The sequence below is a fragment of the Thamnophis elegans genome, chromosome 1, assembly GCF_009769535.1.
Source record: "Thamnophis elegans isolate rThaEle1 chromosome 1, rThaEle1.pri, whole genome shotgun sequence".
NCBI lineage: Eukaryota > Metazoa > Chordata > Lepidosauria > Squamata > Colubridae > Thamnophis > Thamnophis elegans.
The window spans coordinates 126,048,745-126,063,611 of NC_045541.1; the positions used below are offsets into that span (position 1 = coordinate 126,048,745).

At 36.7% G+C, this 14,867-nt stretch overlaps 2 protein-coding genes across 6 annotated transcripts in view; both read left to right on the top strand.

Annotated features, from left to right (window-relative positions):
* G2E3 (G2/M-phase specific E3 ubiquitin protein ligase) overlaps positions 1 to 6,649 on the top strand; it is a 28,260-nt gene extending 21,611 nt beyond the window's left edge. For all 5 annotated transcript variants that reach the window (XM_032230267.1, XM_032230258.1, XM_032230251.1 and 2 more), the window contains 3 exons: positions 855 to 1,027; positions 1,629 to 1,828; positions 2,079 to 6,649. In XM_032230267.1, coding sequence (XP_032086158.1) covers positions 855 to 1,027; positions 1,629 to 1,828; positions 2,079 to 2,314 — 609 coding nt within the window. In that variant the 3' untranslated portion in view covers positions 2,315 to 6,649. The remainder of the gene's footprint in view (positions 1 to 854; positions 1,028 to 1,628; positions 1,829 to 2,078) is intronic.
* Positions 6,650 to 7,743: 1,094 nt separating this feature from the next.
* The window catches only part of SCFD1 (sec1 family domain containing 1), a 58,477-nt gene continuing 51,353 nt past the window's right edge, over positions 7,744 to 14,867 (top strand). Inside the window, exons 1-3 of the mRNA XM_032230287.1 lie at positions 7,744 to 7,872; positions 13,694 to 13,764; positions 14,254 to 14,342. Coding sequence (XP_032086178.1) covers positions 7,842 to 7,872; positions 13,694 to 13,764; positions 14,254 to 14,342 — 191 coding nt within the window. The 5' untranslated portion in view covers positions 7,744 to 7,841. The remainder of the gene's footprint in view (positions 7,873 to 13,693; positions 13,765 to 14,253; positions 14,343 to 14,867) is intronic.

Sequence of the window (14,867 nt, forward strand, 5' to 3'; positions counted from 1 at the left end):
TTGCCTTCCAAGATGAGATGCATCTGTGGATTTGGCCACAGTTTTTTCAACATGACAATGTTTTTTTACGCCAGTTTAGTCTGCTCCTCAGGAACCTGTTTGCACTGGATTGAATTTGTTCTGATCTACGGCCATACTTGTTATACCAACTACGCTTGTGAACAGGGGTTGTGGGCATGGCTCCTTCCTGCACCATCTATTTAGCACTGATGGATGCTGAGACTTTGAAGGTATGAGGGTGGAAGAGAGGTGTTACAATACAGTGGAAGATTATTGTTTACCCCCTCTACTATGGAGATCATTTTGCTTATTCTCCTGGTAGTCCCAAGGAGGAAGAAAGCAACTGTAGATCATGTCAATGTAGATGCCATCTGATGTCTAAGTGCCTTGACTGCTGGCCTATTGGTTTCCCAGTGTGGACTGGGGACTGATTTCCCTTGGTTTCTGGTGAGAGTCAGAAGAGGACTTGATGGGGAATGAATGAGAAGGAAGCTCTCTACCAATTGGTGAGAGCAGCGGGAACAGGATCACCCTGTCAGTGCTAGCGGTGGAATGGGAGATGGTTACTGAATATCATTGTTACACAGAACCCGTGAAGTTAAAGTGCCACAGTGTACTTTGCTTCCCTTCCCAGGGATGGTTGTAGAAAACAGTGGGTGATCTTTGGCCTTGAGAATTAGAGGGCCTACATTTGGGGATGGGGTTTCCATTGGGGAGGTGGGATGAAGCAGAGTATAATGGTGGTGACAGGCCTGGGGAGATATGGTGGGAGAAAGGGAACAGGTTGTTCCCAGGGAATGTATTACCTGGAATGGTTCGTTGATGGTGCAAATATGCTTGGTTTTCTTCTCTAGATAAAATCTGCCAGAACACTGAGCAACTTAGAATCAGCAATAAGTGATTGCTCTGACTATCTTGCTTCTATTGGATGTTTAAAACCTGTAACAGCACTACGTGATAAGAACATATTGGTGAATGAGATTCTGAATCACCATGTCATCAAAAGAACTCTTTTACCATTTGAAAGGTTTGCTTGCTGTGGAAATTATTCCTATCGTTTTTGAATTTTTAACTACCAGTAATTAAAAATTATTTCAACTGTTTTACAAGGAAAATATTATGTGATGTCCTGTGGGTGTCCATTAAAATATGATTGTTCATTATGTCTTAGTTATTTTCACCAAATTGTTTTTTCTCTTTAATCAAGTAGTATTGGCAAATTAATAATTTTGATAAAATGTGAAGTAGGAGCTCAACTCTTGGAAATCCTTTGAGGATAGTTTCAACAATCATAAGTTGTTCAAGCAAAAGGTTATGAAGCTTTCTAAGATATTTCAAGAGATTTTAGTAGATTTGGAACATATGGGTGGTATGATAAAGAACCAATTCAAGCTCTGAGTATGTGAGTTTGCCTTTCTAGTTGAAGCAATCACAGGAATCGTTTTAGTAAGCATAATTTTAAATCCTCTTGCTACTAGAGATTATCTAGTATGTTTTTGCTTTAAAATAAGAGGAATCTGTAATAAAATAAATAAATTTGGTAGTGTTCACAAGGTTCTTTGTATTTAAAAAAAACAGCACTAAAGACTCAGCAGTTTCTTTCCTTGCATTTCTCTCTTCCCCAAAAGCTTTAGACAAGGTTTGAAAACACTTGGTGTTTTGGAAAAAATACAAATGAATCCCGATGCATTCTGTAGCATATTATGTCACAAACCCGAGAAACTTTCAGCAAAACTTCTTGGTGATCTCTTTACAATTCAATGTACATCAGGAGCAGACAAGGCCAGATGCCTTGATTTCTGGATGGGTTACTTACAGGAGACAGAAGGTAAGAAAATGAGCTATTGCCTACTTCTAGAATTTTGAACTTTTGAAATATATTTGTACCTGTAAAATAAGACATCAGATTGCACTTGGTGGAGAAAAGCTTGTTTTTGAACTTTTATTTAACATATTTGCAGTTACGATTTCCTGAAGTCAAAATGTTATTCTATTTCATCTGTAATTTCTTCACTAATATAATATTTTGATTAACTACAATAGCTTTTTCAAAACAATCTTCATATTTCTTGGTGTAGGTGGTGAGTCATCTGTAACTCTAGAGGATATTTTAGTATTTGCAACTGGCATCCGCAGTATTCCACCCATTGGCTTTGAACCTGATCCTTCAGTTATGTTTCTGCATATAAAATATCCCATCGGAAAGAGAGACCTTAACTGTTTACAGCTTCCAATAACAAAATCTTATGAGAATTTTAAAAAAGTTCTGGATATTGCCATCCAACGTGCCCTATTACAGTCAAGAGTTTGTTAGTTGCTACAATGGATACTGAAAACTGAATGATGAAGCACACAAGAAGCTTGCTACTTGCCTACTGGAAAACAGACATTCATCCTCACAGGTTTAAAACTTGATCATGGAAATGCATAATTTCAGTCTTTACATTTTGAACAGTGCTTCAAAATGATGAGCAAACAAAGCTTTTAAATCAATTTTGCATTACATTTGTTCTGGGTTTTGTTTGTTTTTTGGCCAAACCAGCAAGTAACTGGTGGTTTGAGATTGTGGTGTACCTCTTTTTTATATCATAAATGTTACACATCAAAACCTCTGCATTCAGGAACCCTTTCCAAATTGTAATATATCAACTTTTATATATTGTCTTTTTGTGTAAAGATTTGAAGCATGGGTTTATTTATGTGGATTCCTGATTCAGGAAATGTTAATTTCACACACAGACTCCTTTAAAGCATTCTAGCTCTTAATTGTAAATATGAAAAAACCCCTAAAGATTACCTCATGTTATCTTCTCTTAAATATTCATAATGCCTTGAACATTTGTGGGATTATGCCCAAATAATTGTGTTTCCGTTCTGTAATCATTCTATTTTTTTAAAAAAAAGGTTTGAATATAAAAGGATTTTTAAAAACTGCATTGTAGGAATTTTGTAGTCAGAAAAGCTATAATTGGTGTCAGATGTGTTTGTTAACTCAGTTTCGTTATTTCAGATAGAGATGGAAATATGTTTGGACATAGAGTGCTTTATCCTTGAAATAACAGTTCTACCCTTGCCCGAGGAGTTCTAGCATTATTCTGACTATATTGGAAGAGGTCTAAACTTCAATCTGTTTTAACTAAAGCAGCTATTTCAAACCTGGAATAGGTTGTTTCATTCTGAAACTATCTTCTATAAGACTATGCATACTATAGAAAATGTATGTAGATGTTTTAAGAACTATCCTCACATTTATGCAAATTGAAGCAAATATCATTTGATTTAAATTAGACTTTTAGAAGAAGGGTGAGATGAATTAGCTTTATATATGTCCTAGAAATACCAAAGTTAGAAATGGCATTCCCTACTCGGTACTTAACTAGAAAAATTATGCATTTGATTTCATTTTTCTAAAATCTGTTCTATTGGATGCATTATAGATACACCATGTAGAGTATTAAATCTTATGAAATAGGTGATGAAATAATTTATGCACACATAACATTTTCATATACATGTATGGATACACCAACCGCTTTAATTCAAATTGATATGACATTACTTTTACTAAAAGGAGAAAAAAGCAAATTTATGTTTTCCCCTGGACCACATTTTCCTCTTGGTTTTGTTGGGTTGTGCTGAGCTGAAAGATTAATCACAGTAGTTTATCATTTAAAAGTAATTTCTGTCATCACTTATTAAATTGCACAATAAAAACTACTGGAGCTTATCCATGCTACTCTAAATTGTTTGAATTTCAATTATTGAACGTTAATTGTGTGGGTGAAAAGTATACAGTGTACACTATACTGAAATGTTAGGCAAAATATATATCAGAATATAGTAATAAGGCTACTTCGTTAGTAGAGTTTCTTCCTTGGCAAGCATATTAGTGATTTGAAATAAAGCTTACGGTAGGTATATGATATGTATTTCAACAACTTAAATTCATCGGTAGAGATGAATTATGGAGCATTATGGAGTTAATATTTCAGCAGAATGGATGGAATGTTTCTACTCCCACAGTTTCTAACTGCAAATTTCAATTTCTCATATTAAAGAATTAAAAAATGTGTCTGAAAGGGAACATTTATTTCCTGGCTTTTAGAATTCTACTTGTACTTAGATCTGAAGATTCTCTTATTTCAGTCTTATACATACAAATTTCAGTCCTCTTCTGTAAACAAGCAGTTTGGTGGGCCTTATTTTTGGTGTGATTGCGATAATATTTCATTCAAATTCTTTCCTCAGTGTGAATTAATTAAATTCTGGCTACCGAGCCAGACAAAGCTTGTGGATCAATGACAGAAAGTATATTACAAGTTTACTGATTTACAAGTAGTCCTCAGCTTAGGACAATAATTGGTGCTGGAATTTCCACTGCTAAGATGTAAAGCACAACTGCATTGCTTAGTAAAGACAATTCCTGAAGTCCTGGTTCTTATTAAATGAATCCCACAATTGTTAGATGAGGTAACTCCCTGGCAGCTTCCTACAACCAAAGGGAAAGCGCAAGTCCCAAACTGGCAGGAAGGTAAGTAGCTGCTGCCAGGTGGGAAAGGGTCCACGAGAGGTGCTGTGCAGGGTTGGGTGTGGGATGATGCAATGACTTACTCCAACAACTTGCAACCTTCCCTGCAGCTTTCCCATTGACTTTTGATCACAGGATTGCAAGTGCTCAGATTACAATCATGTTACTGCAGGATTGCTGAGATAGCCAAAGTTCCAAGGATCAGTCATTTGTGCAAGATCAGTGTAACTGAACAGTTGCTGAACAAATGGCTACTAGTTGAGGATTGCTTGTATGTGGTATTTTGTAATTTTTTTTTAATGGTTATACATACTTTGGAATACACAAATACTATGCTTATGTAAATACCTTGGAGGTAATTTTTTAATATACTTTTTCCCCTTCCATTCAATTATGTTGGATTCTCAGAGACTATCTGGACAAATCCCTGCAGGGTCATCGTCCGCCCCAGAGGATTTTCACTATTTTCCATTGCCTATTTCCTAGGGCTGAGAAAAGGTGACTAACCCATTGTTACCCAGCCCAAGGCAGAACTAGAACACATAGTCTTATATGTGTTGCCTAGGTGGTGTTTCATGTTAATATAGGGTTATTTACATTTTCATTTGAAAAGTTGAGATTTTTTTATCTTGGCATTTTTGCAGAAATTTGACAGATATAGTTTACTACTTTGGGGTTTATTGATTTCCACTGAGGTTTTGATTGTATGCTAGAATTAATTAGAATATTTTAATTTAGTTTTGCAGTGGAATTAATGTAAATTTACAAAATTCAATTTGATGTTTAAGCAGTATGTGTGACAATTGAAAAGGGAAACTTTCTGGGGGGGTGATTAAATAATTCTTGCATACTACTTAGAAAAATTGCTTATAAACATTTCAGAAACATTTTCAGAAGTAAAGGTTGGCAATTCTCACATTTCATATCTTTATAAATGTTTTACAGGATATACAGATAGCTGTAGACAATTTTCAGTGAACTTTATACTTTCATTATTTTGTCACATACAAATAGCCTTTTGGTGTGAGTGAATAACATATGGTTATATATGTAGTTTTTTTAAGACCTTTCAACGTGACTAATGAGAAATTACAGCTTTTTGAATCACAAATCGCCATGCCTTTACTAGAACATGTTTTAATGTGCTTTTCAATATTCATGTGATTTAAAGGAAGATATATTTGCAAAATATCTTACAAATGTATAGAATTTGTAGTTTTGCTCCTGGTCATGCTTTTTCTACATAAGGATCATATTTTGCCTAATTTCTGATTGGTTCTAGTGGAAACAAGGTAGTAATATAAATCAGAACTATCAATAATGCTAGCATATGTATGGGTATGGTGATGAAAAAACAATTTTTGTTTTATTATTGCTTCAGTCACATTATTTTACAGTGAAATTTCTGCAATATCATCCTATTTCTTTGTAACAGTCATAATATATAAATATTGAGATTCCCTTTGTTGCCCAGAGTCAATGGTGCTTATGTGTCATGATTGATAGGATGTTTTTCTTATTATCCATTTTTTGCCCTTACCATGTGATTATAGCAGTTTATGGGAATGGACTGTAAGGAAATAAGAGATGCCTTAATCATCTCTCAATGTAATTTATCTGTACAGAGTATCACACATTCTTCCAATTATTATAGTACTTGAATTTGAACTTTGCTAGACTGTATAATACACTATCTACTGATTACAACAGAGAAGTAAGAAACACTGTACATTAATCGGATTTATATATGTGTGTCAGTCCAGGGCAACAGTATTCCTTTTGAGCTCAGGTACTTGAAATAAGATTCAAGAATTCACTATTTCTTCTAACACAAGTATCTTTTGAGAAAAATACATGTGAAAAAGGAAATACGTACTATTGAAAGATGAAACTTAGCATTAAGAAAAAGTGGAATATAAATCTTGTATATAAGGTTACACATTTGTAAATTATGGTTTATGTAAAACTATTATTTCAAGAAGCCTTTTGTAACTTTCAATGTCTTTTGTACTTTGCTTTTAAGTTACTTGTAGAAATATATGGAACTATCTTGTGTGTGTATACATGTAAAGTGCAATAAATCAAGGATTTCTAGTTAAAAGTGTTACATGTTTATTTCTTAAGTACTGTTGGTCCAAATTCTTTAGAGAATAATTAAACATTGTGAGTCTAATGATAAAATTAAATGTGGGATAAATCTATAAAGTATGGATGGATAGACATGTAACACAACTTGATCAAATGTTACTGATGTACTTTCCATATCCAAATAAAAACTTCAGAAGGATATTATTTATAGTTCCTTTGGAATGCATGAAAATAATTATATATAACTATTGTTCCAAAGTTTGGTTAATAAAGGTTGGTTGAAGTTGCCACCGTCTCACCAAAAAGAATTTAATCTGAAAGTGAAAGCTTAACCATACTAACAATTCACTTTCCTGTGAAATGCAGGGATAATTAACCACTGCTAGAAAAAAGAGTGGAACTTAAATCATTCTTGGTATTTGGGGAGACAAATACAATCTTGTACAGTATTTTTCGTTTTATTCCTGAAGTAATTGCGTTCAATGCCTGTCTGGAGATATGCAAGTTCCAGTCAGCCCTCAGCCACCCTGAAAAATCAAGAGGTAAAGGGATTTAATTAGCATGCGGAAAAGTTGTGGTTTTGTTTTCCTTTTAAGGCGCAATAATAAGTGAGGCTAAAGTTTAAAGAACAAGATCCTACGTGTACTTTCCAGTTGTAAGAATGTCATCACCGTCGTCGTCATCACAATCCTAGCATTTTTCCCGCAAGTTACCTTGGAACCTGCGGGGAAAATGCTAGGAGGAGGACGAGAGTTGTAAGAATGTATTGAACAAAAGGTAACTAAAAGTCCCCCAAAAGCATTGAAGCCATAGGTTTGGTCAGAAATGAAAGCTTAAACGCGCCGATCCGCTTTCACACGCATAAAGTCCCATAAAAACAGTGCCGAGGATTATCAATCCAGCCATCCGACCAACTGTCGCCCACAAAGTGAATAATGTTCAGAATGAAACGCAGGAACGCAACAGGAGAATGCCAAATCCCAACTCCCGTTCCTCAAGAAGCAGGACGGGGGCGCCGATCTACTACGACGCGGCATCCCTCCCTTTCTCGAAGGAAGCCGCCCTCGGAGCAGCAACAGCGCCGACAGGTCGTCCATGAGTTCGGCAGACTCCGCCCTCCGCGCTCCCGCAAGAATCCGCGTAGTCCTCTGGCGCGCCACGTCTGCCGGGCTGGTGATGGCGCGGCGGTGAGGGGGGGCGGAGTCGGCCCGAACATCAGGGGAAGATGGCGGCCAGCATCCGGGAGAAGCAGACCGGTGAGTGCCCGGCGTTAGGTCGCTCGCAGGATTGTTTGGTCTGGTCGCCTTGCCTTCTTCGGCACGCTTGAAGCCGGGACTGGCTCCAAGGAGAAGGCGAGGGCCTCCTCCTCCGTGTCTGTCCGGTGTTGCATTGCGACCCTCCCTTCGTCGCTGTAGCTTGCCTCGGTGCTTTTAATGTGAGAGGAGTGTTTTCTGCCCCGTCGTGAGAGCGGGCGGGCGGGCATGCCAAGTCTCGGCTGGGCTGATGGAGCCCCCACTACTGGGTTGCCTTTTTGTGCCTCCCGCTTAGAGCGCTTCTGGAGGCCTTTGTTTATCTTCGTTTTCGCTTAGCCTTGGCGATTACCTGCTAGGAATGAGTTCGTGGGCTAAAGTTTAAGGGCATGGTGCAAAACGGGAAGCTGGCTTTCCACCAGTACAGGTAGTCCTCGACTTACGACGGTTCACTTACACTGGCACTGAAAAAAGTGACTTATGACCATTTTTCACACTTATGACCGTTGCAGCGTCCTTCCCCCCCCATAGTCATGTGATTTGTATTCCGATGATTGGCCACTGATTCACATTCACAACAGAAGAGTGTTACACTTCACTTAACAACAGTGTTACTAATTTAAAAACTGCAGTGATTCACTTAACAAATGTTGTAAGAAAAGTCATAAAATGGGACAAACTTAACAAATGTTTCACTTAGCAACATAAATTTTGGGTTCAATAGCAATATCATTTACACTTATATACCATTTTACAGTGTTTTACAGCCCTCTCTAGGCAGTTTACAGAGTCAGCCTATTGCCCCCAATAATCTAGGTCCTCATTTTACCGATCTTGGAAGGATGGAAGGCTGAGTCAACCTTGAGCCTAGTGAGTTTTGAACTGCCAAATTGCAGGCAGCAAACAGTGAGCAAAAGTAGCCTGCATTCTAACCCCTGCGCCACCGCACAATTGTGGTCGTAACTCGAGGACTACCTATACTGCCTTGCAAAAGAAATTGTTTCAGAGAGAAAGGAATACCTGAATTAATTTTTAGGCTGGTCAATCAACAAGACAAATTGAAAATATAAGAGTGAATAGTTTATAAAAATGATGGCTAACCTTTTTGGTGCTGAGTGCCAAAAGTGCGCGCACACACCCATAGTGTAATGCGCACATGACCCACCCCACATGACCTGCGTATGCGTGTACAACTTCCTCTGTGTGCAACACCCCCACACGCATGCATGTGTCTCCTACATACACCACCACCCCCCAGTGTATGCATGGCAGAGACCCGAAAACCAGCTGGAGACACAGGTGCATGCTCGGCAGAGCTGAGCTGGGATGATGGCTCGCATGCCTGCAGAGGGCACTGCATGCTGCCTGTGGCACGCATGCCATAGGCTCACCATCACGGGTTTATAAGAAACGGTTCCACCACAAAACCGCATTCGACTAAAGCGCGCTCGACAAAACCGCGTAGCTGACGTCATCACAGGGCGACAACAGCGCGGAGACAGAAGCACGCTGTAAACGCTAAACCTAAAATTAACCCCTAAACCTAACCCCCCTAAACCTAATCCTAAACCTAACCCTTAACCTAACCCTAATCCTAACCCTTAACCTAATCCTAAACCTAACCCTAACCCTTAACCTAACCCTCAACCTAACCCTAACCCTAAAGCTAACCCTAAAGCTAACCCTTACCTTAACTTGAATCAGCTTGCTTTCAAAGCGCTATTTAAAGCGCCCTTCTTTCTCCGCGCTCGCTGTTGTCGCCCTGTTGATGACATCAGCGACGCGGTTTAATCGGGCGCGCTTTAGTCGAGCGCGGTTTTGTCGTGCCACGATAAGAAACATGTACTTGGAGTTTGTAAAACAGAAGGTCCTTTAACGGGGCAGTCCCCAACCAGGTGTCCTCAGATTTGATGAATGGCTTCATCTATCCCATCCAACAGTGATTATGCTCATTGGGATTATGGGGTTTGTCATCTAAGCCATCTGGAAATCACTTGGGTGAGGAAAGTTGCATTAAAGTCAGGTTTTTTTTCCAATATAGACAATGCCATCTCTACTTCTACTGTTAAATTATGAGACGTTGAGTTTATAGTTTGGTTTATAGCCCAATATCATAGGTAAAATATTTTTTTCCAGATAAACTCCATGTCAGGTATGCTCTCAGAGGTTGAGTTTAGAAGTAAAAATTATTTGCTGTTATGCTGAGAAGAAGGAAGAATGTGTCCAGTTCAGAACAGTTAAATTATATATGGAGTTAACATATAACTAAACTAATCTCATTTTTCCCTCATCCATATCAAACTTATTTTGTCAACTTGTTTCAATATGTTTTATTTGGAGGGATCCTTTGGCAGGTTTCCATGGTATGCTTTGATTTTTAGGATATACCTTTCTTGCTCATCAATTTAGTAACCTATAGAGAATCCATAATTGCTATACCTTTGTATAGAGACTTTTTAAAGACATTTGAAAACCAATTTCATTGTATTTAAGTACAATGGCAATAAAGATTATGCTTATACTTATTCATATATATTAGTTCTTGAAACAAGTCAGGGTCTTCCTTTTATGCACTATATCTAACAGGTGCTTCGTGTAATCTAATATCTTCTAAGTGTGTTTGATCACAGCTCCCATAATTCCTTGCCACTGCATCCAAAGATGGCAATTACCTATGGTAGAAATGTAATAGGTGGCAGGTTGAAAGAACACTCTTAAAACTTTGGAAAGTATGGAAGTACCGCCTGCCAAAAACAGGGACTTTACTGAAGACAAACAGAAAAATTTGGGCAGTCCTTCTATCATAGTAATTGGGGTAGATGGAACAGAGAAGCACCATAAAAATAGATACCATAAATAATAAACTAAATAAACATTAAAAATGGGGATGTCAGGATAGAGAGTAGAAAATATAATACCAACTTGTCTGATAGTATGAAAGAGGTCATGGTAAAAGTAGACCTCAGTTACTCATACGTTTCTCTGTAAAAGTGCCAGATGGGTTTGCCTTCCTGTTCATTAAAAACTCACTGCGAAGAATCAAGGTTAAGCACCCAAGCATACTGTTAGATGCAATGGGATCACTGTTCTAAGACTTATAACTTGTTGAGTAAACCATTTTCCTATCCTAGAAGTACTCAGTGAACCATGTCCTTGGCACACGCAGAGGCCTGATAAAACATGGCAGGTCTACTATACATTGTCAGTTTGATTCCTGGGAGACTGAGTGGCCTTTATTGGAAAAGTCCAAGACAGGCCTGTTAAAAATTTGTCCTTGGTAACAGCTGCTTGCTATATTCTACCCTAATTATTCTATAATAATGTGAAGGAGGTATACTTTTTAATTGCTGTCCCTTAATTATTGATTGAAAAAAGGTATCAGTGGCACCTTCTGCATGATTAGTGCTTACGGTGAAATGGAAGGTTTACACATAAACAGGTTTTTATAAATGTCTCCTCCAATATGAGGAGAGCAGTAGAAGACAACAGTCTTCTTATTTCTTTCCATATAATTATAATAAGAAACCCAAGTTGGTAAACAAATCCCCCTTTTTCTTTAGCTTTTTACATTGCTATGAGGACCCAGATTGTTGGGGGCAATATGCTGACTCTGTAAGTGCTTTAAAAGCACTATGAAGCGGTATATAAGTCTAAGTATAGAACTTAGACTTATATACCGCTTCATAGTGCTGCTATTGCTATGAAGAACTGTGAATATAAATTACATGTGCCCTGTTTTCTTCTTTTTTAAAATAAAGTTTTTTATTAGATAAACATTAAAAACATTGGATATAGTGCAATATTGCTGGCATAAACCTCCATATAGTGATTAGATCTTACAACAGTTATGTTTTATATCCATTACATAGGTTATGTAGTCAGTCAGATTACTGGTCTGTTGATCCTTTTTTTTATATAATTACTAATCATACAAATATATCCAATTTCTATATATCACACATTCTTAATACCATATTTTCCTATTCTTAACTAGTCTGTGTTTTTCTGTCCCGGCCTTTTTCCCTCATTTCTAACCATTGGCACCATTTGTCCCAGATTTCGTGATATTCCGTCTCACCCTTGTCTTTGAGCTCTAGAGTCAGTCTGTCCATCTCTGTGCACATCAATATCTTATTTATTATTTCTTTTTCTGAGGGAATCTCCTTATTTTTCCATTTCTGTGCAAAAAACCAGTGTTGCCACCATTAAAATATGCAGCATTAAATATAGTCCACCTTTGCTATGTTTTTCTTTTGTAATCCCTAGTAGAAATAATTCTGGCCTCAACTCCATCCTTTGATTAGCATCTCTTCCAAATACTTTCTTATCTGGTGCCAAAAAGCCCTAGCTTCCGTGCACTCCCACCACATATGGTAGAAGGTCCCTAATGCAGCATTACATTTCCAACATCGTGGTGATACATTTTTGTTAATTTTAGCTAATCTTGTGGGTGGGATGTGCCACCTGTAGACCATCTTGCGTAAGTTTTCGTTATATGAGGTGGCTAAAGTTAACTTTCTGTTTCTTTCCCATAAGTCTTACCAATTGTCCAAATCTATGCTGTAACCAAAGTTCCTACTCTATGCTAACATGGTTTCCTTTACTTGCTCTTCTGCCATTGTATAATTCAATAGATAATGGTATATTTTTTTAATCATTTATCCTCTTTACCTAGTAAAATTTTATCTAATTCTGTAGGTTCTTTCCTAATGCCCCATTCTTTTTTGTCTTTTACGTATCGAGATTGGACTTGTAAGTAAGCCCACCATTCCAGTTCTATTCCTTCCTCATATAATTCTCTTCTAGATTTTAGTTCGCCTCTTTCGTTTAAAATTATAGAGATATAATTATACTACGTTATAAATAATTACTTTCCCTAAATTAATAAAATTCGGATGGAAGAACATCTCCAAGGTCGATAACCAGTTTGGTAGCTCTGATTTCTTCTTGTTGGTTAACTTTTGAATAGTTGGTTTTTGCCTTTTCTTTAGCTGAAATTTCTGAAAGACTTGATAAACATAATGATTGGTTAAATAAGATAATTGTCCTATTTATCAATAATGGAATTTAAGAGTATCATAGTCAAGATTTGTACAGTTAGAACTCATTTAATGTCCAGTCAAAGTTACAATGGTGCTGTAAAATTAACTGTACAACTAGTCCTCACGTTTTTGACTGTCACAGCATCCCTGCAGTCCTGCATTTGACATTCAGGCATTTTGTGAGTATTTATGACTGTTGCCATGCCCTGCAATCAAATGATCTACATGTGCATGCTTCCCAACCCACTTCCAACAAGCAGAATCATTAGAAGTTGGCAGTAAAATCACAAGTCACAGTCATGTGATGTCTCGCTTAATAACCCACTCTGATCTGCTTAATGATGGAAGTGAGGTTGTAAACCTGTTGCAGCGACATGATGTTTTGCTTAGCAAGTGCAATGGTTAACAATAGACTAGAGTTACCAATCACAACTGTGGTCACAGCAAGGAGTACTTGCACATAGAATAGATCTTCCAATTATATTTATTCTGCCTGCTGCAGATGATAAAGATGGTGTCAAGGGCTCACCAAGACATTTGTATAAATGTGCTGGGTATCTAGAGATTTGCGCAAGTTTTCATTTTCTTTATAGTTCTCTGTTTTAGATGTTAATATCCATAAACAAGTATTCCTCTAGTCTAGTCCTTTAGTTTAAAAGAAGCATTTTGGTCGCAAATTCAAAAGATTACAGCCTGTTCTCTGCAGTGTCCCCCAAATATAAATATTTTAAGATTGTGATCATTATAATTATTAACAAATAAAATGGAATTCTTTCTTTTTTCAGGGGCTTTGAAACGCATGTTGAATTTTAATGTGCCACCTGTTAAAAACAGTACAGGTGAACCAGTATGGAAAGTAAGTCAAGTTATAAATTGATCTTTTATCCAAGATAATTGATATTGTCAAATTAACCTCCATGTCATATTTTTGAAAAATATTTTTTATAATTCTAGTTAATAAGGTGACATAGTCGAGCAATTGTTATTTGTAAAAAACAAGTAAATAGAAAAAACAATTGACAATTGAAAATTAGCTGGCCTGAAATTTTGATGAAGGCTGTATAAAAAAACAATTGTAAACACTGAAGAACATTTATTTCAAAACAATTCTTAATATTGCAACTAAAACTATTTAACTTACTGTTTTATCCTTTCTGTAAATTCATCCCTTCCTTTGTTTAAATCAAAGGTGTCCTTACTTTTTGAATGAGAGAGGTGTATAATACCATATTTTGAGGTATAATATTAACTATAAAGGAAGTGTTAGTGGGAAAAGAGCTTAAAAAGAGTGTATTAAGATTATATGCACTGTGTATATTTTAATATTATTGTGTTTCCATTTTAGGTTCTTATTTATGACAGATTCGGCCAGGACATAATATCTCCATTACTCTCTGTGAAAGAATTAAGAGATATGGGCATTACTTTGCATCTGTATGTATTGTGTATGTTTATGTCTGTGGATATATTGTAATGCATAGTATTTGAAATATGTTATGTAATTGAAAGTTTATCAGATTAAGTTGCAAATCAGATATCCTGCCAATGAGTCAATAGATGAGAAAATTATAAGGGCCCAATACTAATCAGGGGCATTGCCCTGTCAAAAGCAAACTTGAAGACTAGCATGCTAGTTAGTATAAAGTTAAACTAGTTTGATGACATTGATGATAAAATTATTAGTTTAGAAAATACTGAAATGAATCAAGAGAAAAATCTAAAAATATATGTTTTAATCATGTGTCAAAACAGTCTCAGTAGAGTTCAAAAGTGTTCGCAGAGGTTGCTGATAGGAGAAAATATATTTCATTGAATAGTATACCTTATTTCTTTCCTGGCCGTGATACAATCTCTTACAGAGATTGTCATGGAATAAATAAAATGCTTTCTGATTAATTAAATAGTCCCTATTTTTGAGTTTTTGAGTAGAACTTAAAAGTATCAATTTGATTTTACACA